General features: G+C 44.9%; 1 protein-coding gene across 3 annotated transcripts in view; it reads right to left on the bottom strand.

Annotated features, from left to right (window-relative positions):
* Window positions 1-8,818: 8,818 nt before the first annotated feature.
* Window positions 8,819-27,801, bottom strand: part of PPP2R3A (protein phosphatase 2 regulatory subunit B''alpha) — a 168,549-nt gene continuing 149,566 nt past the window's right edge. For all 3 annotated transcript variants that reach the window (XM_034780490.1, XM_034780488.1, XM_034780491.1), the window contains 3 exons: window positions 25,553-25,671; window positions 21,532-21,638; window positions 8,819-9,927 (listed from right to left, as the gene is read on the bottom strand). In XM_034780490.1, coding sequence (XP_034636381.1) covers window positions 9,831-9,927; window positions 21,532-21,638; window positions 25,553-25,671 — 323 coding nt within the window. In that variant the 3' untranslated portion in view covers window positions 8,819-9,830. The remainder of the gene's footprint in view (window positions 9,928-21,531; window positions 21,639-25,552; window positions 25,672-27,801) is intronic.

Genomic DNA, 27,801 nt, shown 5'->3' with positions numbered 1-27,801 from the left:
GAGTCATTGTGGAGAGTTCAAAAAGCTAACAATGTTAGAAACCATTAGGAAAGGAATAGATAAGACAGAAAATACCATAATGCCACTGTATAAATCCATGGTATACCCACCCTTTGAATATTGCAGGCAGTTCTGGTTGCCCCATCTCAAAAAAAGATATATTGGAATTGGAAAAATTAGAGAGAAGCCCAACAAAAATTATTAGGGGCATGTGATAGCTTCCATATGAGGAGAGATCAAGAAGATTATGACTGTTCATTTTAGAAAAGAGATGAAGAATGCGGGATATGATATAGGTTTATAAAATCATGAATGGTGTAGAGAAAGTGAATAAGGAAGTGTTGTTTATCTCTTCACATAACACAAAGAACCAGGGTCACCCAATGAAATTTAATAAGCATCATGTTTAAAACAAACATAAGAAAATACTTCTTTACCCAATGCATGGTAAAGCTGTGGCCCCACTGATTATTTAGTAGACTTCCTGCGTCTGATGTGATTAAAACAATTTTTGCTATTAGTTTTTGTGTTTTTTCTAGTTGTTCTTTGAATTCTTTTTTGGCCTGCCTAATTATGGTTTTATACTTTATTTGCCAGAGTTTATGCTCATTTCTATTTTCCTCAGTAGGATTTGACTTCCAATTTTTAAAGAATGCCTCTTTGTCTCTAACCACCTCTTTTACTTTGCTGTTTAGCCATAGTGGCAATTTTTTGGTCCTCTTACTATTTTTTTTATATTTTTTTTTCAGCATACATATAGTGTGAGCCTCTTTTATGGTGGTTTTTAATAGTTTTCATGAAGCTTACAGGCTTTTCACCCTTGTGACTGTTCCTTTAATTTCCATTTAACTAGCTTCCTCAGTTTCGTGTAGTTAACTCCACCACAGTATAATTTTAGTTTGGTATTTCCCCCTTATGAGGATGTTAAAAGTAATTACCTTATGGTCGCTATTACAGAGCAGTTCAGCTGTATTCACCTCTTGGACCAGATCCTGTGTGTTAGATCCCTGCGTGGGTTTATTTTTAATCCCGCTCCTGCTATTATGGCAGCGGATCCTGTGGGATCCTGGTCCTGCTGCAGGGCTCTACTATGTGCCACTTAGGACGAAGTAAAAAATCTTGCTTCTCAGTCTCACCGGTGTCCTGTTCTTTGGTGGGTCATGCACTGCAACTCTGTTCCTTTCACCTATATGATAATGAGGGCAGATGTGTTGCCAGCACCATGGGCTTCTGGGGTTCTTCTTGGGGACAGGAGGTGGTTACTATACTCATACAAATAGAAGGGAAATTAGTGGCCAGCCTAGTGGATTTGGGATGTGCCTAGCCATGGCTGCAGGAAACTTGGTGGGATTTGAGTGCCTTTGCCTATGCAGAGAGGACTTCTGCGTGATAGCTCCCCTGTGCGTGGGAAATCAGGGGCTGACTCATTGTCCAGGCCCATTTTTGTGCAGTGAAACTGGGTTTCTCCTGAGGGCACCTAGGAGAATCAGGCAGGCTCATGGCTGCAGAAAAGGAGATTCTGGAAATGTCATGTGGGTCCTGGGGAGCTGAAAGGGTTGCACAGAGAGAAGACAACAAAGAGCATGTCCTGGACAATCTGGTACATACCTCCCCAATGTGCACCTGAAAGTCCCTTCATCCTTTTTGAAGGTTTTTGCTGGGAAATGCTTGCTGCCTTCTTGAGGCATGTGATGATGTCCCATCTGCTCATAAAGGCGGTGGGAATGGCTCTCTGAGCTCACAAAGGAACCCTGGGAAAAGCCACACCCAGGAAGATTGGAGGTGAAATTTGTTGTTGCTTAGTTGGTTATCTGTATTATGGTAGCACCCAAGGGACCCCCATTTAGGGATCAAGGCTCTACTGCACTAGGCTAAGTCAAACCCCCAAGAATTGTGAAATTGTGGACTCTACATAGCATATGAACTGTGCTTTCAGAACAGCTTGTTTACTAAGGGTTGTCTGATTTCAGCTTCTTTTGTTAAACTCCCATACTTGTGAACATGTTTTCACAAGTGCACTGGTAATACTTCAAAAGTTGATACTTCACTTTACCCTCTATGAAAGGCAGGCTGTTTCAGAGGGGATATTAGATTTTTTTTCTGTTGTTTGAGCCTCAATGTTGCAAGTCAAGTAAGCTTTATAATTGTTTTCTTGCCTCGGTAAGTTGGAGAGAGAAACTCCAAAGACTATGTGTTGTTGGGAAAGCCCATAGCACCTGTTGAAGGAATTCTGCATCTACGGACCTAGGTTTTCATGTAGCAATATTTCACATTAAATGAAATATTAAATGAAGCAGATGAAAGTTCAGCCACTAGCTACTTTTAATTTTCTAGAAAAGACTGGTGCTTGACTGATGAAAAAGTTCTGCAACAGCTTCCCTGTTGGCACTTGATAAATGTTAATAACAGCCCATTGTTTTGTTTCATTAGTGTTTAAAAAGGTTATTTCAATTTAAAATGTCTTCCCCTTCAGCCAGAGGAAGGGGAAAATATGACAGAAGCAGTAATCTGAAAATGAACTAGTGTATGTCTTCCCATCACTAAAGAGACATTGAATATAATGGTTGTAAACACAGGGCTGGGACCTGGGAATTTTACTCTAGGCCCTGATACTGATGTAAGCAGGGTCTGAATGAGTTCTCCCCTGACAGCTAGTTGAGGAGGGGAAAAGGCTTCAGGACCACACTGTATTTACCTGAACACACCCACTCTGCCTTGGTATCCAGCAGACAGAACTGTGTGGCCAAAGTGATCAACTTTGGCTGGTGTTGGGTTACAAATCACTATAGTGTTGAATGCAGGGGTAATGAAATGTTATCCATACTGTATGAGAAAAGGACAGCTGAACTGTGCTTAGCTGGTCCTCGGGTGCCAGATCCCTGTGAAGGGTAAGAGGGGTTGGGGACAGATGTCCCTGCCGGGAAGTGGGGCTCTGTCTGAGTCCTAAGCATGGTTTAACCTACCCCTCCCCACTGTTCAAAGATAGAGCCAATTAAGGCCCTATTAGGAGTATTTTGTTTTGTTAAGTGATCACTAGACCTGAAATCACTTCTTGTGGGACAGCGTTTCTGGACAGCCTGCTTCAGCAATGAAGTTCCCCCATTAAGAGCTGGGTGGAACCTCAAGAGGTGACCTGCAGAGGTTACAGTAGAGAAGCAAGTGGTAGCAGAAGGTGACAGTGTGCAGCAGAGTGGCTGGCAGGGCAGCCAGCTGAGTGGAATGGTGGCCAGTGGGGCAGCCGGATGGTGGGTCAGGTTGGGCGTCTGGCAGGGCGGCTAGCAGAGAAACAGACGGTTGGCGAGACAGCAACACCAGAGCAAGTGCTTGGATGGTGTATCAAGCAAGGTACTTTCTCTCTCTTCCCCGGGTGGGAGGTGAACTCATACAGATGCACCTCTAAATTCTGGGTCTTCACTGACCAAGGACAAGCACTGTGAGTGGAATGTGATGAGGGAGCAGAGAGGAGCACAGTAAAGGAACTTTGAGTTGTAGAACTCAAGAACCTGAGGTGAAAGTCACTGCCCAACGTACTCTGGGGTGGGTGTTTTGCTCATGGTTTTATGTTTATGAATCCTGCTAGCAGCGTTTTCCCTAATTAATGTCAGGTGACTTCCCTCCTTTCATTAACTTTATTTTCTACACTCAGAATCTGTGCTTGCGAGAGGGGAAGTATTTGCCTCTTACAGGCGCCCATGGGTCGTGTAATTTTCCCAGGTTACTAGGTGGGGGCTTGTCAAGGCTGAATCCCCACTCTGTCACTCCGAGTGCAGAAGTGGGGGCCCGCAAGGATTCTAAAAATTAATACTTGCCACTCCAGGCTTGTATTACACTCCCAAGGTTACAGCTTTTCTCTGACCTGGGCTTGGTAAATGCTGCCACCACCCAAATGCAAAAAAACCCAACAACCTTTGAACCCAGGAAGGAGCACTTGGGCATTCCTCCCTGTTGGGGGTACCCTCAAGCTCTCTCTCTCTCTCTCACACACTCACTCACTCACTCACTCACTCACTCACTCCCTCCCTCCGGGGAAGAGCTGAGAAAGAAAACAAAGGAAATTAGCTGTGGCTACCAGCTAATCAAACAACATGCACAAACCTCTTAGGACACCAAAAATCCAATCCTGTTCTTAAAAAAGGTAAATTTTATTAAAAAGAAACAAACACAAAAAAGAAAATACATCTGGAACTTAGACTTTTGCTAGATTTTAAAAGAGCAATTCCAAAAATCAAGCACCCAAAATAGCTTTCTTGGGGGTTGAGTTTAAAGATTACAAGCAAACAAAAGCATCTGGGGTTAGCACAGAGGAGTCCACAAGCCAATAAGATATAAAAGAAATAACCCTAATCGTGTCTTTTTAGACATTCCCTAATTTTACTTACATATCTGAGGCTACAGATAAGTAGGTTCGAGGTATGAATTGATAATCTATAATCATACCTGGCTTAAAGCTGGTTACAGAATTATTGCCCATGTCCCTGCAGCCCAGAGAACAACAGACAAAAGGAAAGTTTATTTTCCCATTTTAAAAACTTCTAGCCCTCCCATTGGCTCTTTTGGTCAGGTGCCCACTTTTTTTTCTTTACCTGAGGGACTTTTTAACCCTTAATAGATAAAGCAAGTAAAGAACAGCTACCAAGAGGGATTTTATAGCTAGCTGGCTGGCTGGGTGTCCATTGAAGGGAGCTATCCCCCCCTTTATTTATCACAGGGCTTGAGCTGGTTCTGTGTTGTATTGTTGAAAGGGAACCCCTCAATATTGAACCTGGCCTTGGTTGCTGCTGACTCCACCTGACAGAAGAGTTACATTAATTCCATTGAGGGCTTTGACCAAGTTATTTAACCTGTCTGCTGCTGTTTCCCTTCTGTAAAGTGGAGATAACTGCATAGAGATGTTCTGAGAATTAGCTGCTCTTTGTGAAGTAGTGTAAATGCAAAACACGCTGCAGAAAAGCCAAATATTTCTATAATTATGTGTGATCGTGGCACTTGAAGAAAGAATAATCGCTACTGTTCGCCTACGTGAAATCTACCTGAAATAGATATTAAATGGAATCTTGTACTTAAAGCAAGGATTCAATTTTTTGTGTGTGAAAAGTGTGTAAGCAGAGTCTGAATCAGCTCTCCCCTGACATCTAGTGATGAGCTGTGGAAGAGGACTGCAGGAGCTGATCTCATTTGCATGGGCACACCCACCCTGCCTAGGTGCTCAGCATGATGGGATTGCTTGCCCAAATGGTCACTTTGGCTGGTGTTGGATTCCCAGTCTCCTGGTTATTGGGGCAGGAGTAATAAAGGGTTGTTGTTCTTGTTGTGTGCATCCAGAGCAGCAGAACTTTATTTGGCATTTCCCGATTGAGGGACTCGCTCTCTACTTAAGGGTACTCGCTAGGCAGGGGACATGGGTTCCAAAGTCCAGTCAGTTGAAAGAGGGTGGGGAAAGTACAGGTAATTGGTGGTGTGGGCCTTGCCTAAGGACTCTAGACACCATTTGACCTTTCCTCTCTCCACTGTGTAATAAAAGAGCTAATTTAGACTCAACTGAGAGTCTTGTTACATACTACAGAGCTGCAATCACTGATACCCAGGCCTAAGTATTAGCCCTGCTTTGGGACAGTGTCTGATGCAAGAGACTGCCCAGTGTGAATCAGCAGTGAGGCTCCCCCACTGAGAGCTGTGTTAAGTGTGGGGCCCTGAAGACATCTTGGTGAGCAACTGGCAGAGTGTGCCAGAGCAGAGCCCCACAGAGAGGGGCAGCAAGTGAGTGCCTGAGCAGCATAGCGAATAAGGTGCCTCCTTACCTCCCCCCCTCCCCCCACAGGGTGGGAGGTGAACTCTGTAGATGCACCTCGGAACACTGGTCTGCACTGTCCAAGGACAGCAACTGTGAGTAGGGTGCAGAGGAGGGATGAGCACATTAAAGGGACTTTTGGGTTGCTGGACTTAAGAATCTAATGGGAAGAGGACACTGCCCAACTTACTTGGTGGTGGGTCTTTTGCTCATGGTTTATTTTTATAAACCCTGTTTGTGGTGTTTCCCCAAATTAATGCTGCGTTATTTCCCTCCTTTTATTAATTTTTTTTTTGCTACACTCAGACTCTGTGCTTGCGAGAGGGGAAGCATTGCCTCTTAGAGGCACCCAGGGGTTGGTGTGTAATTGTCGCGAGCTGGTTTCATGTTGTATTATTGAAAAGGAACCCCTAGATACTGAACCCAGTCCTTGTTACTGCCAACTCTGACAGGCAGAAGGGTTACAATTGCAATGTGTATATCCTCCCCCAGAATTACAGGATTTACTTTTGTGGCATCAAATGAATTTTCAGAGAACTGACAAATAAGCCATTTATTAATATGATTTGAAAGACCCCTTTTTAATTAAGAAATTTAGCACCCTATGCCAGACCTCTCTTTTGTCCCTGGTGATCTCAGCATAGGCATAATCTGCACAGAAATTGGCAGAGGTGTAAATTCTGTGTAGCTCTTGTGCAAAGGGCTGTTTTTGAAAACAGATATTCAGGATCAACTGTACGTTTTTTCTGTTTTTCTTCACAGCTGAAAGTTTCTCCTTCAGCCATCTCCTTTGGTTAGTGTCTGTGATCCCAAATTATCGATTTTTAAGGACACTAGATTTTTAAAAATATTTTCCCCCTTATGTTACAGGGCAGAGTTAAAATTGTTTGGGTGCCTTTATTATGTAGTTCCATTCCTTAATAGGTTTGGATTTATTTTAAATTTTCTCCATATTTCCATACTTTACATCATCTATTTTTGGGCTAATTATAACATCCCTTTACAGGCTTTTACTTTAAATTAGCGGAGTATGTACTTAACCTGAACTTAATCTTAATGCATTTGTTTGGGAATTTCCTTAAAAAAAGTCTTACATAAATGGTAAAAAAAGAAACCGAAAGAGAATGGTTCCATTTATTATCATTAAGGCTGTGAGTTTGTCATGGAGGTCATGGATTACGTGACCCGTGTGACTTTTGCAGCGGCTGGTGTGCCTGGCACAGGGGCAGCTCAGGCAGCCCCTGCACCAGTCGCACCAGCCGCTGTTGGGGCAGTCTCGGGCCACTGGCTCCCTCCCCCCCCCCACTCTCCATGCAGCAGAGTTTGGGTGTGGGTGGGGGCAGGGAGTTGGGGCACGGGCCAGGGTGAGGCAGGCTCTGAGCGGCGTTTACCTTGGGGGCTCCCCAGAAGCGGTGACATACCCCTCGCTCAGCTCCTAGGCAGAGGCATGGCCTGGCATCTCTGCGTGCTGCCTCTGTCTGCAGGCACCGCTGCACAGCTCCCATTGGCCACAGTTCCTGGCCAATGGGAGCTGCGAAGTCAGCGCTCTGGGAGGAGGCAGCATGCAGAGCTGTCTGGCCATGCTAGGTAAGCTTCACCCAGAGCCTGCCTCACCCCATCCCGTGCTCCAACTCCCTGTCCCCTCCCATACCCAAACTGTGCTGCAGCTGGGGAGCAGGAGGTGCAGAGCCAGGTAGGGAGCCTGTCAACCGTGTCCCCCCCCCCCCCAGCACTAGCGGGGGTCCTGGGCCACGAGCTGCCACCCGCCCCCCCCCCTCTAGGACCTGTGCTGTCCCCCCCCCATGCAAGATTTAGTCAGGGGTATATAGTAAAAGTCATGGACAGGTCATGGGCCATGAATTTTTGTTTACTGCCCATGTCCTGTCAGTGACTTTTATTAAAAATACCTATGACTAAAACATAGCCTTAATTATAATCAAATAGTTTCTAATGATTTGAAGATATGCAGTATCAACCTTCAATCTTTTCTAAAATTTGAACGTACAGGGCTTCATTGGAACACCGTGGCTGCTTCATGCTGCTGTGGACCAGTTCAAAGCACCCAGAGCATTCTGGCATTAGTTGGCAGCAGCTTTGTATCATCTCAGCAGCACAAAGCAGCCAGAGTGTACACTCCAGTATTCCCCTCCCATCTGTGCTTCACATGATCCCCCTACTCACACCTAGTGTTCCATCCTGCCCTATCCTTTTTTGCACAGTTTTTCCTTCTTCCTTAGCCCCCAACAGTCTTCTGTGTGTACACAGCCTCATTTCCCTCTCCCTCCTTTTGCCCTGTTGACTAGATCTAATAAAAGAGGCAATTTTTGAGAAGAACTATTCAGTATTAAGGGTAATTTTTTGTAACCATAATTCTGCATAACTGAGATTTTTCTTCAGCAGAGATTGGTGTATCAAATCTTCTTATCCGGAAAGCTTCTCAAGCAGTGCTTAATTTGTGCCAGGGCTAAGCCCGGCAGTTCATAGCTCCGGCACCTCTGGGCTTCCCATGTCAGTTTTGAAAATAAAAAAAATTGCTTGAGCCTTGGCATCTTTTTCATTACAAGTTAAGCACAGCTCTCAAGAAATTTCCCTCTTCTCATGGCCACCTTCCCCCACTGCTCCCAATAGGACTAAGGCTACAGGCTGCCCTTAGCAGATATAACTACTGTCTTCTGTTTGTCCCAGTAGGAATGAAGACAAATTGTCCACAGGAAATACGGTGACCCTATGTTATCAGGACGTAGAGAGGAGCCAATGAATGAAGGTGATGGTAATCTTTGGTAAGGGAAGATGTGGCCTCAGTCCCATGAGAACATATGTTACTAATAAATTAATGATTGTTGCATAGTATCACTAGAGGGCAGAGTTAAGATTGTTTAGGTACTTTTACTGTACATTTCCATACCTTAACATGTTTGGATAGTTTGAGGATAACTTAACTCTGAATTTCTTCAGGATGTAATGCATGCTCTGGGGATCATTAGAAAGCCCTGCAATGTTTTAACCTAAATTACTCATATACACTCAATCTTCTGCTTATTGATTATTTATTAATTATTGGTATTGCAGTAGTACCTAATGGCCTGGGCCTCATTAAGCTAGACACTTTAAGGGCAGTGACAGATTTTGCCATATGTCTGTAGTTTACAATATATGTCTAAGATTATAGCTAACATGTGGATACAACAGATGGGAGGAGCATTAGGAAATGGAGATAATTTAGGTTAACATGAGAAGCAGCACTCATAGCACGTCAGCTGCCCTAATTGTTGATATTTTTGTAGGCATCACAGCAGAGAAGAGTTTCAAGGAGGACAGTACGGTGGCATTGTCAGTATTTGCAGGGAGTTCCTTCTATCCATGTGAGAGAGTGCAAAGGTGCTAAACCTGAATTCTGTCTTAATGTGGTTTTTTTTCGTCTGTAGTACTGTAGCTGTACATTGCCCTGTACAGTGAGTAAAATACGCTTAACAAATAAGCGTTTGAAGAGCTTACAGTGTAAAGCACAAGAGGGCACCTTAATTTGTGTGTTGTGTTTGGGGATATTTTCTGTTTCCAGAATGAGCAGGACATTTTTAGATGAGGCTTGATGGAACTCTTTAGATGTTCATTTAAACGGAGTTAATTTGTCAGCCTGGTAAAGTTAAAGGGTACAGAATAAATAATACAGAAATGACGGCCTTGAATTAATTTGGTAATGACTACTGTGCAAGTTGCATGCAATTTTATTATGTTTAAGCATTAGATGTTAGACCATTATTGCACATGGAGACTTTATAGAATTTGTATGGCAAGACAAGAAGGAAACAAAGTGCAGTCACCATATTTAATGAGCATGCACAATAACAATTTGCAAAAAGACTTTTTATAGAAATTACCTTCTTGCAGTTACACATATGAAGAAAAAAAAGATCTTGAATTACAGTGTATAAAATAAAGCACTTTGCTTCAAGGAAGGATTTTTAAAAAAAAACTCCTAAGTGTCTACCGACCACTCGCCACTTAAATATTGACAGATACTAGTTCCATGTCTTCCATTTTTCTAGGATGAAAGGTCTGAGATAACTAGTTTGTCCGACTTGTCTGCAGTTTCAGAGGGAGTTAAAAGTTCATCTGTTTCATAGTCCTCTTCAAATGATCTGCAATGAGAGAACAATGATACTGTCAAAACATGTAGAAACATGTTTTTTGGTTGTAAAAATCTAATGTTTTCAGATACAAAAGTATCTGAACGTTTATGCTGCATTTTAATTGCTATCTGCAGTTCTATTACTTTAACTTTTACACTTTACTGCAGTTCTATTACTTTAACTTTTGATACTGTTGATTTTTGCAGTCCCACCCTCCAAGAGATCAACATTTTTAAATAAAGATGCAATAGCACAGAGGGATGTTTGGGGAAGATTTAAATATGAACCTGTTTTTCTTGTTAAAATCTACTGATGTCCTTCAAATTGCAGCACAAGAAAATTGTGACTATGGTTCTCCTGTATTTGTGTCTACACAGAGCACTGCTGTCAGTTATGTGCCTGTGGTCATAGAATCTTCTTTTTTAGTGGTAATAGTTGGGGACATGTGCCTGACATTCCAGTTCTTTTCACCCTGGAGCCAAGGTTAGGAATAATCTCACCCTCTCTAGCAGTCCCCAGTTCCTCTCTCTGCTGAAGCAGTGAGGAACCCTCCTCCAGGTGAAGATTTCTGTTTTGTGAAATAGATTTAGTTTTAGGATTTTTATTCAATTAAAAACACTTCTGTTCTAATGTTGTCACTTTTTCAGTGCTGTCATTCTCATTTCAACAGGTGCTCCTCTTGGCACTGATGGTGCTCACCAGACACCACTGCCTTCAACATATAGGGAAATTTATCTGGCCGTGAAAGACTGTAAAGCTGGGTTGTGGACCCTTCTTATGGAGGAGGCCTTGGCTTTGACTCGCTCAGAAACTCCCCCGTGCCTCTGGAGAGTCTTGGCTTAAGTGATGCTTTGAAGCCCACTAAAATGCTGAGATCTGAGACAATTCTCTCAAGCAATCACACCATCATGTCCCATTCTCAAACAGCTGGAAGTCTCAGCATCTAGCTCCTAGTATTAGAGCTCAGTGGCTCTGAAAAGTCCCTTAGTTCTAAAAGGAGGAGCTATGGTAGAGTTGCTTTATGGTCAGGCTGGTCAGTATCCTGGTTAGCAGGAGGAGCGCTATCAGAGCTTCCTAGTCCTACCCATAAGGAGACTCCTTTGGGTCCTTGGAGGCTCTGCCTGAAGTTTCTGCATCCTCTTTAAAAAGAGCCCAGGGTGCCATGCAATTTAAATTCTCCCTATGATCTTGGGTCCCTTCAGTACCAGAAGCAATCCCTGACACTGTTTATATGGAGAGATACCTATCTCATAGAGCTGGAAGGGACCCCGAAAGGTCATTGAGTCCAGCCCCCTGCCTTCACTAGCAGGACCAAGTACTGATTTTTGCCCCAGATCCCTAAGTGGCCCCCTCAAGGATTGGACTCACAACCCTGGGTTTAGCAGGCCAATGCTCAAACCACTGAGCTATTGTACTGCCCCAAATCTTAGAACAGAGATCTTTTGGCAGCAACCACATGGCTGCCTCCGTGGTGTTCCGCACTGTGTATGGCACCACAGGATAGTGGCACATCTTGACCAGGCAGAAGCACAGGAAGTACCTCAGGTTCATACTGGACAGCAACCATCCCAGTACAAGATGCTGCCCCCAGGTGTTCAAGTTGTTATTATTTAGCATCTAGGAGCCCCAGCATGCAAGACGCTGTAAAAACACAGAGCACAAAGACAGTCCCAGCCCCAAAGAGCTTACAAGCCAACAGTGGTCATAGCTCACCTCCTTTATCCCTGCCTACACCTCTCACTGAGCCTCATCGTCAGAGGGGGCAATACACACCCTCCAGCAGACATCTGACCTCTTCCAAACTCTGGCTGAGGATCAGCAAAGAGAAATCTACTCTCTAGTCTATGTACGTCTTAACACTGCTCGAATGGGCAGCACCTTTTGGGAGCTGGTTTCTGTCTCTCAAAAGACAAGGGGATAGTCCTTAGTCCAGGGGTGGGCAAACTATGGCCCGCATGGCCCACCAGCTGTTTTAATCTGGCCCTCAAGCTCCTGCTGGGAAGCGGGGTCTGGGGCTTGCCCTGCTCTGGTGCTCCAGCCAGGGAGCAAGATCGGGGGCTGCTCTGTGCAGCTCCTGGTTGCAGCAGCATGGTCCCCACTCAGGCTCCTACGGATAGGGGCAGCCAGGGGGCTCTGCTCTGCATGCTGACCCGGCCCCAAGCGCTGCCCTTCAAGTTCCCCTTGGCCAGGAACCGCGGCCAATGAGAGCTGCAGGGGCGGTGCCTGTGGATGGGTCAGTGTGCAGAGATGCCTGGCTGCACCGCCGCATAAGTGCCAGGGTGGGGACTTGCTGCTGCTTCCGGGAACTGCCTGAAGTAAGTGCTGCCCAGAGCCTGAACCCTCAAGCCACCACCCCACGTCCCACCCTGCCCCAGCCCTGATGGCCCTCCTGCCTTCTGAACCCCTTAGTCCCAGTCTGGAGCACCCTCATGCACCCCAAACCCCTCATCCCCAGAGCCTGCACCCACTGCCCTCACACACATCCCTGCCCCAGCCCAGAGCCTCCCTTGCACCGTGAACTCCTCATTTCTGGCCCACCCCCCAGCCAGAGCCCTCACCCCAACCCAAATTTTGTGAGCATTCATGGGCCGGCATACAATTTCTATACCCAGATGTGACCCTCAGGCCAAAAAGTTTGCCCACGCCTGCCTTAGTCAGTGTTCCTTGCTATGTAGAAGGAACTGGCCAAGTAATGCACTTTCTCAGGGTTCTGGGGTTAATAGCAACATGTTCCTTTGTCACACCTTAAACAAAGCTCAGGAGGAGACCCTGTCAGAGTTAATGGAATCATGTGTATAACCAGGCTGAGAGCCTCTGGACAGGTTAGTATGACCTCCACTAGACACCAGTGGAGTGTGACTTTACTTGAGGGTTGTAGGGCAACTACATGGAGCTAGGTCACTACTTTCTTAAGCCAGCTTCTAGAGTGAGCTGAGTTTGGGCAATTTGATGTTCTAAACATTTATATAACACAGTTCCTCACCCATCCTGCTTTTGGAAGGCATTACTAACTAGTCTGCTATAATGAGGCTCCTTGGAGCCATTCTCATGAAGGAGGCAGGTTACTTTTCACCACTTCTATTCTCCAAATGTTGGCCATCTATAGAATTGGTTTGAGCTGAGATCACCTTAGTAAGGATGACCTTTCAGATCCTAGGAATGAAGGAGTAGGTGATACATGGTAGTATGCCTCACCCTGCCAATAACTGCATGAGTGGGGTCTGTGTCCTGCTGATTCAGTGACAGTTAGCAATATTTCACCTCAAAGGTATTATTTCCAGTTGCAGGAGCTATTAGGACAGATGGCTGGCTCTAGAAGTAACCACTCTACTAGAGAATTCAGTCTAAGGCCTGGTCTACACGACGTGTTTAGTCGAATTTAGCAGCGTTAAATCAAATTAAGCCTGGACACATCCACATGACGAAGCCCTTTTTTTTGATTTAAAGGGCCCTTTAAACCCATTTCTTTATTCCACCTCCGACGAGGGGATTAGCGCTGAAATCGGCCTTCCTGGGTCGGATTTGGGGTAGTGTGGACGCAATTCGACGGAATTGACCTCCGGGAGCTACCCCACAGTGCTCCATTGTGACCGCTCTGGACAGCACTCTCAACTCAGATGCACTGACCATGTAGACATGAAAAGCCCCATGAACTTTTGAATTTCATTTCCTGTTTGCCCTGCGTGGAGTGCACAGGTGACCACACAGAGCTCATCAGGACAGGTAACCATGATGGAGTCCCAGGATCACAAAAGAGCTCCAGCATGGACCGAACGGGAGGTACGGGCTCTGCTCACCATATGGGGAGACGAATCAGTGCTAGCTGAACTCCGTTGCAGTAAACGAAATGCCAAAACATTAGAAAAAATCTCAAAGGGCATGAAGGACAGAGGCCATAACAGGGACGCACAGCAGTGCCGCATGAAACTTAAGGAGCTAAGGCAAGCCTACCACAAAGCCAGAGAGGCAAACGGATGGTCCGGGGCAGAGCCACAGCCATGCCGCTTCTACGCGGAGCTGCATGCCATGCTAGGGGGGTGCAGCCACCACTACCCCAACCCTGTGCTTTGACTCCATCAATGGAGAATCACGCAACACGGAAGCGGGTTTGGGGAACGAGGAAGATGATGATGATGAAGACAATGACGATAGCTCACAGCAAGGAAGCGGAGAAACCAGTTTCCCCAACAGCCAGGATATGTTTATCACCCTGGACCTGGAACCAGTAACCCTCGAACTCACCCAAGGCATGCTCCCAGACCCTGAGGGCACACAAGGGACCTCTGGTGAGTGTACCTTTGTAAATATCACACATGGTTTAAAAAGCAAGCGTGTTTAATGATTAATTTGCCCTGGCAATCACGGCCAGTACTGCTACTGGAAAAGTCTGTTAACGTGTATGGGGATGGAGCGGAAATCCTCCAGGGACATCTCCAGAAAGCTCTCCTTCATGTACTCCCAAAGCCTTTGCAAATGGTTTCTGGGGAGGGCTGCCTTATCCCGTCCGCCATGGTAGGACACTTTACCATGCCAGGCCAGTAGCACGTAGTCTGGAATCATTGCATAACAAAGCATGGCAGTGTATGGTCCCGGTGTTTGCTGGCATGCAGACAACATCCATTCCTTATCTCTCTTTGTTATCCTCAGGAGAGTGATATCATTCACGGTCACCTGGTTGAAAGGGGGTGATTTTATTAAGGGGACATTCAGAGGTGCCCATTCCTGCTCGGCTGAACAGAAATATTCCCTGCTGTTAGCCACGCGGTGGGGGGGAGAGGTGAAGTGATCATCCCAGAGAATTGGGTGTGGGGGTGAGGGGAGTTAGTTGGGTTTGTGCAGTCCCTCCTTTTACATTGCAAACCCATTTTAAATGGCCAACCCAACGGGTCCTTGGTTTGAGAAATGAGGGCGCTGCTGTTTGAAACCATTCCCACATGTTATGAAGGTTAAAAAAGCGAAAAGACTATGGCTTACCATGGCTGCCTGCAACCCAAATTCTGTTGCCTGGCACTGCGTGAGTGATCTCTCACACCAAACTGACAGGCCCTCAATATAAGAGGAAAAATGCGACCTTGTAACGAAAGCACATGTGCTGTGTAATATGAACAGCATAATTTAACGTGAAAGAGTGTACCCATTGTTCTCTAAAATGGGTCTTTTTAACCACCTCTCCCTTTTCCTCCACCAGCTGCAAATGTTTCTCCTTTGCAGAGGCTAGTGAAGATTAGAAGGAGAAAACGGCGGACTCGGGATGATATGTTCTCGGAGCTCCAGCTGTCCTCCCACGCTGACAGAGCACAGCAGAATGCGTGGAGGCAGACAATGTCAGAGTGCAGAAAAGCACAATATGAACAAGAGGAGAGGTGGCGGGCTGAATCGCGGGCTGAAGAGAGCAAGTGGCGGGCTGAAGAGGATAGGTGGCGTCAGATGGCTGACAGAAGGCAAGAGTCAATGCGCCGGCTGCTGGAGCATCAAACTGATATGCTCCAGTGTATGGTTGAGCTGCAGGAAAGGCAGCAGGAGCAGAGACCGCCACTACAGCCCCTGTGTAACCAATAGCCCTCCTCCCCGAGTTCCTCAGCCTCCTCACCCAGACGCCCAAGAATGCGGTGGGGAGGCCTCCGGCCACCCAGCCACTTCATCCCAGAGGATTGCCCAAGCATCAGAAGGCTGGCCTTCAATAAATTTTAAAGTTTTAAAGTGCAGTGTGTCCTTGTTCTTCCCTCCTCCCCCACCCCTCCCGGGCTACCTTGGCAGTTATCCTATTTGTGTGATGAATTAATAAAGAATGCATGAATGTGAAATAACAATGACTCTATTGCCTCTGCAAGTGGTGCTCGAAGGGGGGAGGGGAGGGTGGTTAGCTTACAGGGAAGTAGCGTGAACTGGGGGAGGGAGGGGGGTTTCATCAAGGAGAAACATTCACACCGTAGCCTAGGCAGTCACAAAACTGGTTTTCAAAGCTTCTCTGATGCGCACCGTGCCCTGCTGTACTGTTCTAACCGCCCTGGTGTCTGGCTGCGCGTAATCAGCGGCCAGGCAATTTACCTCAACCTCCCACCCCGACATAAATGTCTCCCCCTTACTCTCACAGATATTGTGGAGCACACAGTAAACAGCAATAACAATGGGGATAGTGGTTTCGCTGAGGTCTATCCGAGTCAGTAAACTGCGCCAGCGCACTTTTAAATGTCCAAATGCACATTCTACCACCATTCTGCACTTGCTCAGCCTATAGTTGAACAGGTCCTGACTACTGTCCAGGCTGCCTGTGTACAGCTTCATGAGCCATGGCATTAAGGGGTAGGCTGGGTCCCCAAGGATAACTATAAGCATTTCAACATCCCCAATGGTTATTTTCTGGTCCGGGAAGAAAGTCCCTTCCTCCAGCTTTTGAAACAGACCAGAGTGCCTGAAGACGCGAGCATCATGTGCCTTTCCCAGCCATCCCATGTTGATGTTAGTGAAACGTCCCTTGTGATCCACCAGGGCTTGCAACAGCATTGAAAAGTACCCTTTTCGGTTTATGTGCTCGCTGGCTTGGTGTTCTGGTGACAAGATGGGGATATGGATTCCGTCTATCGCCCCACCACAGTTAGGGAATCCCATTGCCGCAAAGCCATCCACTATGACCTGCACGTTTCCCAGAGTCACTACCCTTGATACCAGCAGGTCTTTGATTGCGTTGGCTACTTGGATCACAGTAGCTCCCACAGTAGATTTGCCCACTCCAAATTGATTCCCAACTGACCGGTAGCTGTCTGGCGTTGCAAGCTTCCACAGGGCTATCGCCACTCGCTTCTCAACTGTGAGGGCTGCTCTCATCCTGGTATTCTGGCGCAGGGCAGGGGAAAGCAACTCACAAAGTTCCATGAAAGTGCCCTTACGCATGCGAAAGTTTCGCAGCCACTGGGAATCATCCCACACCTGCAACACGATGCGGTCCCACCAGTCTGTGCTTGTTTCCCAGGCCCAGAATCAGCGTTCCATGGCATGAACCTGCCCCATTAACACCATGATTTGCACATTGCTGGGGTCCGTACTTTCTGAGAGGTCTATGTCCATGTCAATTTCTTCATCAATCTCGTCGCCGCGCTGCTATCGCCTCCCCGCCTGGTTTCGCTTTGGCATGTTCTGGCTCTGCATATACTCCAGGACAATGCGCGTGGTGTTCATAATTGCCGCGGTGATCTGAGCGGGCTCCATGATCCCAGTGCTATGGCGTCTGGGCTGAAAAAAGGCACAAAACTATTGTCTGACGGAGGGAGGGAGGGGCGAGTGACAACATGGCTTACAGGGAATTAAAATCAACAAAGGTGGCTGTGCATCAGGGAGAAACGCAAACAACTGTCACACAGAATGCCCTCCCCCCCCCACCAAAGATTGAACTCAAAACCCTGGGTTTAGCAGGCCGTTGATTTCATGAAGGGAGGAGGAAGCAAATGAATACAGAACAAATTTGGTCCATCTATCTTTTACATCTTAGGCTGGCAGCAGACAGTGCAGCATGACTGATAGCCATCGGCATCTTCTGGGTGCTTGGCAGAAGATGCTGCATTATGACTGCTAGCCATCATCGTCAAGATGGTGCAATAGGACTGCCGGCAGGACTGAGTCTCCAGGAGACAAAACATGTCTGCCCAGGCGCCTCTGACCGAACTCACTGAGGAGTCTGACAACGATGGATACCAGTCGTAATACAACATCTACTGCCAAAAGGCAAGGCGCTGCTGCTGTATAGCAATGCAGTCCCACGTCTGCCAGCACCCAGATAGCCAATGACGGCTACCAGTCATACTGCACTGTCTACTGCCAAAAGGCAATTAGCTGCTGCTGTGTAGCAATGCAGTACCACGTCTGCCGGCATCCAGATGACACATGGTGACGCTGAGCTGAATGGGCTCCATGCTTGCCGTGGTATGTCATCTGCACAGATAACCCAGGTAAAAAGGCATGAAACGACTGTCTGCCGTTGCTCACACGGAGGGGGAGGGACCTGACGACATGTACCCAGAATCTCCCGCGACACTGTTTTTGCATCATCAGGCATTGGGATCTCAGCCCAGAATTCCAATGGACCTCGGAGACTGCAGGAACTGTGGGATAGCTACCCACAGTGCAATGCTCCGGAAGTCGACGCTAGCCTCAGTACTGTGGACGCAGTCCGCCGACTTAATGCACTTAGAGCATTTTATGTGGGGACACACACAATCGACTGTATAAAAACAATTTCTATAAAACCGGCTTCTATAAATTCAACCTAATTTTGTAGTGTAGACATACCCTTAGACATCTATGAGTCAAAGCAGAAAGACAGAATTTCCCTTCAGTGAATGAAGAACTTGGATTGATTCCAGAGTCAAGCCAGATCCTTTGTTCTGGTGTCAAGGGAAAGCAGCCATAAAAACCAAACAAAAAATCACCTTATAACAGCCTTACACACACACAACAAATGGAAAAATGGGGAAACTGATAGCAGTGAATGTAAATCAGAAAGTAGGAATTGTAGAAAATTGATAAGGGAAGCAAAAGGACACTATGGACAAAAAGTTTTTCAAGTACATAAGGAACAAAATTGGTCCATTACTAGATGAAAATGGTAGAATTGTCACTAATAATGTAGAAAAGGCTGAAGTGTTCAATAAATATTTCTGTTCTATATTTGGGAAAAAAAGGATGATGAAATACTTACCAAAAGTAACTCAGTAGGATGTTAAACAGTGCTTATTAAAGATAGATATTTTTAAATTAGCAGGTCCATATAACTTTCATATAAGAGTTTTAAAGAGCTGCCCAGTGCACACTCTGTGCTATTATATATTTTTTTCAATACATCTTGGAACACTGGAGAAGTTCCAGAGGACTAGAAGAAAGCTAATGTACCATAATTTTAAAAAGGTAAATGGGATGACCCAGATAATGATAGCCTGTCAGCAGGATTTGTTCCTGGGCAAGATGCTGACTTGGTACCACATGACATTTTGATTAAAAAATTAGACTGATATAAAATGAATAGGGCACACATTAAATGGATTAAAAACTGGGACAGGTCTCAAAATGTAATTGTAAAAGAGGAATCATCATCGAGCATGTGTGTCTCTAGTGGCGTCCCACAGGCATTGGTTCTTGGCCCTATGCTATTTAATATTTTTTATCAATGACCTGGAAGAAAACAAAATAATCACTGATAAAGTTGGCAGATGAGACACAGATAGTGGGAGTGGTAAATAATGAAAAGGACAGGTCACTGATACAGAATGAGCCGTATTACTTGGAAAACTTCTTGGCTATAAGGTTCCATTGTTGAAGGTGATCGCAGTATCCAGGAAGTTGATGTGAGTGTGTGAGGGTTCCAGAGAGAGTTTAATGGATGGCTGGTGGTTGTTGTAGTTGTGGTGGGAGTAGTTGTATGAGGGAGTTTAAGCCACGTGTCAAGAGGATGAAAATATCATCAAAGTATTCCAGGTATATAATTGATTTTGTGGTGCATTTGTCCAGAAATACTTCCTCAAGGTGGTCCAGGAAGAGTTAGGCATTGGAGAGCCATCCTAGTACCCATGGCTATTCCTATGGTTTGGACAAAGTGTTTGTTATTGAGTGTTACATTGTATCCTCATCCGTAACAATTTATTTGGGTGGATATCTGAGTGTTGTCCATTGTCTTGTAGATATTTGAGGCAGGCAGGTATGTCATCATGGTGAGGAATGTTGGAGTACAGGGAAGTGACATCCATAGTGGGAAGGATGATGTTCTGAAAGAGTTGTTAATGTTGCGGAGTTTCTGGATGAAGTCAGTTGTCTTGGAGGAAGCTGGCCTTGTGTGTGGTGAGTGGTTTGAGGATGATTTCTCTAAGTCCTGATATTCTTTCAGTAAGCGTGCCATGGCCAGATATGATGAGTCTGCCTGGGTTCCCTTGTTTGTATATCTTGGGAAGCATGTAGCAGGTCCCTGGTGTGGGTTCTTTGGGGATAGCGGTGTAGTGTTTCCCTTGAAGTTGTTTGGGGAAGGATTTGATGATATCCTTACATTTCTGGGTGAATTGTGGTGTGAGGTCTTTTGAATTCTTTACAGTAAGTGGTGCTGGAGAGTTGTCAGTTGGCCTCATTAATGTAGTCAGCACAGCTAAGCACTACAATGGCACCTGCTTTGTTTGATCACTATCTGGTGGTTAGGTATCAGGAACTATATAGCTGTCCTCTCAACAGTGGAGAGCTTGTGGTGGATGTGGTGATTAAGGATTTCACAGTAAATTTTTTCCTCCCAAGCAATCAATGCAATGATCAAGTGTGAGATTTCATCCACTGTTGGGGTCTCCAGTCATATGGTTCTTTTTTCTTATGACTGACGGTGATAGTTGTGGGGGGTGATATTATTATTGTGAAAGAATTCTTTGTCCTCATCCCCAAAGGAAAACTGCACAACACCTTCAAAAGATGAGCCTGGGATCTTAAATTCATAACTTTGCTAGACACTAAAAATCATGGTCTTAATAAAGAGACTGGATTTACGGTTTATTATAACAGTCTGTAACCCCCCTTCCCCCACTAACTCCCTTTTTGTCTTATGACTAAAGAGGTGTTAATTGGCTACTTCACCTTGAATGAGTCTCTGACAACAGTGGTTCTCAACCAGGGTTAAGTGGAGGTCTTCCTGGGGGAGGGGAGGGTGTACATCAACTCATCTAGATATTTGCCTAGTTTTACAACAGGCTACATAAAAAGTGAACGGTTTCAGAGTAGCAGCCGTGTAATAAATTTGTTAGTCTCTAAGGTGCCACAAGTACTCCTGTTCTTTTTATAAAAAGTGAAGTCAGTACAAACTAATATTTCATACAGTGAATTGTTTGTACTGCTCTATATACGATACACTGAAATGTAAGTACAATATTTATATTCCAATTGATTTATTTTATAATTATATAGTAAAAAGGAGAGAGTAAGCAATTTTTCAGTAACAGTGTGCTGTGACACTTTTGTATTTTTATGTCTGATTTTGCAAGCAAGTAGTTTGTAAGTGAGGTAAAACTTGGGGGTACGCAAGACAAATCAGACTCCTGAAAGAGGTACAGTAGCCTGGAAAGGTTAAGAGCCAATGTCTTATAATATATGTTAACTACTTATGCTAAACAATCTGTTCCACCTTGTATTTAGCTGTGACACTCGGGAGTACATTTCCCAGACCTGAAGAAGAGCTCTGTGGAAGCTCAAAAGCTTGTCTCTTTCACCTACAGAAGTTGGTCCAATAAAATATATTCTCTCACCCACCCTGTCACTCATCTAGACTGACATTCCACTTTTGACAATCATCCAGCTGGTTTTGATTATGCCCTTTAGATCACAACTGCCATCTTCTAGTAATACTTCAAGGTCTCATTTTCTATCTGCCTGGCATTTCTATACTAGTACTGTAATACATATATACTCTTATTCTGAAACAAACAATGAAGATTATTTTTTACCTTCTAGCATTTGCTTTAAGTATCTGCCTGTTGATCTGAAGTAAGCAAATGCTCCCCTTCTCTCCCTCTGTGGCCTAGTTTAAGGCAGTTTTTCGATATACAAAATGTGTGGGATTACTGAATGTAAGATAGCTGCGCAAATGTCAACACCTACCCTTCTTGTAACTGCTCATTTCCAGATTCTTCAGCAACAAGAAGCTCATACTCCTCTGCAGCGTATCTGTCCCAGTCTGAGGGCTCCGGTCCATCGTTTTCAACATCCTAAACACATCAGAAAAGCAAATTAAATAGGAATGTCCTTACTTATCTACAAACTTGTTTTGCAAAAGCTTCTCACCTATCTATAAACACTGCATTTCTGCAACACTTACTGTTGGGGTTTGAAAATGCCTTAAGGAAAACAACTCAAAGTTTAGTCTCTTAATCAAAGAAAAACAGTTTAAATTATGGACTAGTCAAGTTCTTTAAACAAAGCCCAGAGTAAACAAATATGTTTTGTATTAGGCTTTAAATCTCGGACACAGGTGGAATACTTTGCCAACCATCTTGAACAATAACATTCCAAAAATGTCAAGTAAGAATAACTGCAAATCTGAACTGCTCTGACAGGACATACTGTAAGAGCAAGGGAACTCTGCCTAGTGACTGGTTCTCAGAGCATTCCAGGATTTAGAAAATGTTGACACTCCTTTGAATTGCACCCACAACCAAGCACGCAGCTTTTGCAGAGCTTGGTGCACAGGGGCAATATGCTCAGAGAACTCCTCTCCATGTATTAGTTGGGCCATGCCTTTCACCCTAGCTGAGCTTTTCAAGAAATATACAATGCTGGCCCCAAGTAGCAATGCAGCAGTGTGCCCTAGAAGTAACAAAGTCCTGGGTCACTATGGCACAATTCCTCTCCCTCCTAGGTGTGCACTGCCTTCAGATGTGTGAGGTGCTGTGCAAACACACAAGAGACAATACAGATGGGAAGGAATTTAGACTGTCTTATTGATAAGGACGTGCCCAAAACAAACCCTTGCATTAGATTAGAAGGAGGACCAGTTCTATCATAGTTAAGATTAGGAAGCCCTTTCTGTTTAAAGGACATCTCTAAGTGAACTAAACTCTGCACAGCTACTTGGCTTGCCTTAATAATTGGTATACACCTAGGGTGTGTGTGATGGGGTTATTACTAGGACTGTCAAACGATTAAAAAAATAATTAGTTTTAATCGCACTGTTACACAATAATAGAATACCAATTTAAATGTATTTATAAATATTTTTGGATGTTTTCTACATTACAACACGTACAGTGCTCACTTTTGTCAAGGCTCCTTCCCCACTCTGAACTTTAGGGTACAGATGTGGGGGCCTGCATGAAAACTTCTAAGCTTAACTACCAGCTTAGATCTGGTCCACTGCCACCACTCCCAATGGGCTAACTCCCTTCCCTGGGTAGCCTTGAAAGAGACTTCCACCAACTCCCTGGTGAACACAGATCCAACCCCTTGGATCTTAAAACAAGGAGAAATTAACCATCCCCCCTCCTTTCTCCCACCAACTCCTGGTGGATCCAGATCCAATCCCCTTGGATCTAAAAACAAGGAAAAATCAATCAGGTTATTAAAAAAGGCTTTTAATTAAAGAAAAAGGTCAAAATCATCTCTGTAAAATCAGGATGAAAAATAACTTTACAGGGTAATCAAACTTAAAGAGCCCAGAGGAACCCCCTCTAGCCTTAGGTTCAAAGTTACAGCAAACAGAGGTCCATTTACAAGTTGAGAAAACAAAGATAAAACTAACATGCCTTGCCTGGCTGTACTTACAAGTTTGAAATATGAGAGACTTGTTCAAAAAGATTTGGAGAGCATGGATTGATGTCTGGTCCCTCTTAGTCCCAAGAGCGAACTCCCCCCAAAACAAAGAGCACAAACAAAAGCTTTCCCCCCACCAAGATTTGAAAGTATCTTGTCCCCTTATTGGTCCTTTGGGTCAGGTGTCAGCCAGGTTACCTGAGCTTCTTAACCCTTTACAGGTAAAAGGATTTTGGAGTCTCTGGCCAGGAGGGATTTTATAGTATTGTACACAGGAGGGCTGTTACCCTTCCCTTTATAGTTATGACAACTTTATATTTGCATTGTAAAAAAGCAAGCTAAAGAAATAGTATTTTCCAGTTCGCCTCATACAAGTACTGTAGTGCAATCTCTTTATGGTGAAAGTGCAATTTACAAATGTAGAATTAATATTTTTGTTACATAACTACACTCAAAAAGAAAACAATGTAAAACTTTAGAGCCTACAAGTCCACTCAGTCCTACTTCTTGTTCAGCCAATCGCTAAGACAAACAAGTTTATTTATATTTATGGGAGGTAATGCTGTCTGCTTCTTATTTACAATGTCACCTGAAAGTGAGAGTAGGTGTTCACATGGCACTGTTGTACTATAAAATGAGTCCTGTACACATAGTATTCTGTTGTTGTAATTGAAATCAGTATATTTGAAAATGTAGAAAAACATCTAAAAACATTTATAATTTAAAGTGGTATTCTATTATTGTTTAACAGTGCAATTAAAACTGACTAATCAGGATTATTTTTAAAATCTAGTTATTTAGTTTTACGTTATTCACTTGAGTTAATGGCGATTAATTGACAAACCTAGTTTTTATGGATCCTAATTTGGGGTTATTTGACCAATGGGTTACTGAGAGACAAGACCCCTCCTCTCTCTCCTCCAAAAATATTTTTTATTAAGGGTGACAATGTCTACTAATGGTCTACACCAAGACACTGTAAACTGAAACCCAACCCGTGGCAGAAATCTGAAAATGAACTGTGTAGGCTTGTTGCTACAATCTGCCTGTCAAAGGGTTGTTCGTTTTTTTTAAGTTAGGGGAAATGTAAGCTGAGTATAGCAGAAAATTCAGAAGGTGCTGATACTGAGCATTCAAGTGGACAGCGGAGACAATGAATGCAGTGAGGGGCAGGGCTACCTGCTTGCCTGTCAGTCCAGCAAACCAACTCTCTGCCAGCAATGGACAGGGCAAACACTTGGAGCTTGGCCTTATACCCAAACCCTGTACATCTGTGGTCTCCAACCTTTTTATTCTCAAGATCACCTTTTGAATTTAAGGCCAGCCCAGGATCTACTCTGCCCCTTCCCCAAAGCCCTGCCCCACTCATTCCATTCTCCCCTCTCTCCGTTGCTCACTCTCCCCAACCCTCACTCACTTTCAGCGGGCTGGGGCAGGAAGTTGTGAGGAGTGCAAGCTCTGGGAGGGTGTTTGGGTGCAGGAGAGGGATCAGCTGGGGCCCAGGGGGTTAGGGTGCAGGGGGATGTATGGGGTGCTGGCTCTGGGAGGGGAGGTCAGGGCTGGGGCAGGGCCTTGGGGTGCTGGCTATGGAAAGGGGCTCAGGGCTGGGGGTGTGGCTTCCTGCTGGGCAGTACTTACCACAGGTGGTGCAGTGAGATTAAGGCAGCCCCCCCCCCCGCCCCAGCCCCACACCGCTCCTGGAAGGGGCCAACACACCTCTGTGGGCCTGGAAGGGGGGCACGTGGCTCTGCGTACTGCCCCTTTCTCAGGCACCAGCTACAAAGCTCCCATTCACCACAGGTCCCCACCAATGGGAGCTGTGGGGGTGGTGTTTGCAGGCAGAAGCAGCATGCGGAGACCCCTGCCTGCCCCCCGGGGTTGTGCTGGCTGCTTCTGGGAGCAGTGTAGGGCTGTGGCATGGAGCCTGCCTTAGCAGCAGCCCCACTACACCACCGGAGATTGCAATTGACTGGGAGCCCCAGGCTCAACAAGTTGATTGCAATCGACAGGATGGTGACCACTGCTGTACATGAATGAGCTATATTTTGTTTCTGTTGCCAGAGAATGGGTGTGGTGGATGGAGTGCCCATCAAAAATATGCATTGGACAAGACCAACAAGTCTGTCTTCAAGGCTGTAGAGAAGCAGTTCCCAGCCTACTGCTTAGGGGATACACTGCCTGATGGGAATGGGAATTGGTGTGGCCAGCTGCTGGACACTATCATGTTCATACCCATACAGCACCTGTTTCCTAGAACACGCTGTTTTAGTTCCAGCCTCTTTCCATATCTGCTGCTTTTCTCTACAACAAGCCAAACTTCACTGTCCCTAAAAATAGTTTTGGGGCAGCAATGTTTGGAGACCTTGCTCTATACCTTCTGTATTGCAAACGGATCCCGCTGTTCATTGTCCAGGTACTTTTCTAAGTTAAAGAAGGTGTTGTAGAATACATGAGCCATTCTGCATCTCTTCAGGTCTCGCAGCATCACCCTTCCTGCAGAAAGAGCACCAGTTATTTTAGTAGCACGTTCTTAATTAGTGAGTGATATGACCTGTCGGGGTCGTCCCCCCCCCCCCCCGAACTCTGGGGTACAGATGTGGGGACCCACATGAACGATCGCCTTGTCTTATATTCTACCAGCTTAGGTCAAAACTTTCCCGAGGCACAAATTCCTTCCCTTGTCCTTTGACAGTATTGCTGCCACCATCAAGTGATTTACACAAAAATTCAGGGAAGGATCATTTGAAATCCCTTCACCCCCTTTCCTGGGGAGGCTTGTGAATAATATACCAACCAGTTGCCTCAGCAATGTGAGAACAGCCCAGACCCTTTGTCTTCAGGACACTGAAATTAATCAGGTTCTTAAAAGAAGAACTTTTAAGGAAAAAAAAATAAAAGAATCATACCTGCAAAATCAGGATGGAAGGTAACTTTACAGAGTAATAAAAAGATTTAAAACACAGAGGATTCCCATGTGGGCTCAGCTTCACAGTTACAAAAACAGGAATAAAACTACCTCTGTAGCACAGGAACATTCACAAGCCAAAACAAAAGATAACCTAATGCAGTTCCTTGTCCTACTTACAATTCCTGTGGTTTTAGATGGCTTATTCCAGGTATATTTTCAGGAGATATTGTACTTGCTTGGCTTCTCCCGCCGGAGAGGGAACAACAAAAAATCCTCCCACCCCAATTTGAAAGTATCTTCTTTCGTCATTGGTCCTTCTGGTCAGGTGCCAACTAGATTATTTGAACTGCTTAACCCCTTACAGGTAAGGCAATCCAGTACAGCTGCCTAGGAGGGATTTTATGCTACTGCATACATAAAGGTTGCTACCCTTCCCCCTATAGTCATGACAGGACCCATTTAGCACAGGTCTTTTCTAATTTAGGATAATACCATTAGCGTGTGTTGTTTTTTTAGGCTGCCAATGCCCATTTATTAGACAAGCAAATCGATCTGTGTCTAGCGTGAACCAAGGACGAGGAGGCATCTCATATGACTTCTGTGGTTGTTTTGCATTCTGCTTCCTATATACAGATTTCACACAGCATTCATGCCTGTCTAAAAGAGCACATCTTGAACTGTGTTCTTACATTACTCAAGACCCAGACAGGTGCTATGTAATAAATAGTTAGCACTATAATCCCCATAATTCATGACACGCTGGCCCTTGTAGAGCATGCCAGCATGTGCAGCAACTTCATTTCATTGGTCCTAATATGGTTTTATGATTAGAGATATGTGGGTTCTTCCAGTAGAATTATTGACTCAGGCTGTAGTAAGATTGGGCTAGTTTTGTGTTTCCTGTGGGAGCTTATCAGATAGCGTCAGTAATGGGTAGTACTTGAGTCATATTTATTGACAGGCAATTGCTGTAAACAGCTCCTTACCAGACCTGTATTTCCCATTTACTGATTTTTTGCAATTCCAGGATAATTGGCTGAAGTCCAGATGGTGTTTTGCCGTCTGTTTTTTGTGCTAGGGCTTCCTACAGGTTCCACTTTGACCAATTTTTGCTCATACATATACTCAGGAAACTCATCCCAACCAAAAACAATGGCCAGCATTGCTTTTTCAATCTGAGCACAGTTCTTTTGTGTTTTAGTCAGTGCTTTAGAAACGTGTTGCTGGGCGATCATCTTGCAGAAGGACATTATCCAGTCCCCTCAGTGTATGTGGCTTCTGCCCTGCTGTTTGGTGTAATGTTCTTTTCTTTGGCATGGTCCAAAACGTTACACATTGTTCCTCTCATTGTGTTGATTAAAATCAGGCGATCATCATGGTTACCTCAGCCAGATCGCTCCATTGCAGGACAAGCCGCTGAGGGAAATCTGAACAGAAGGTACTTCAACTGTAACGGTGATTTGAAGGTGCAGAGTTTTGCAGTGAACCTTCCACTACCAGCTATACTTTGATCCCCATCTTAACCTACAATGGACCTTTTAATTCACCCTCCCTCCTCCCCCCTGTTAAGCAAGACTGAATCTAAATAATATTTGAAATATATATTACAACCACCAGGTAATCCATCATTTAATTGGATGTGTGTGTGTGTGTGGGGAGGGGGGATTCGCCATCACTTGAAATCTTTAAATGAAGATTAAATGTCTCTTTCTAAA

This window comes from Trachemys scripta, chromosome 9 (assembly GCF_013100865.1).
Source record: "Trachemys scripta elegans isolate TJP31775 chromosome 9, CAS_Tse_1.0, whole genome shotgun sequence".
NCBI classification, from domain to species: Eukaryota; Metazoa; Chordata; order Testudines; family Emydidae; genus Trachemys; species Trachemys scripta.
This window is presented reverse-complemented; position numbering and strand designations above follow the sequence as displayed.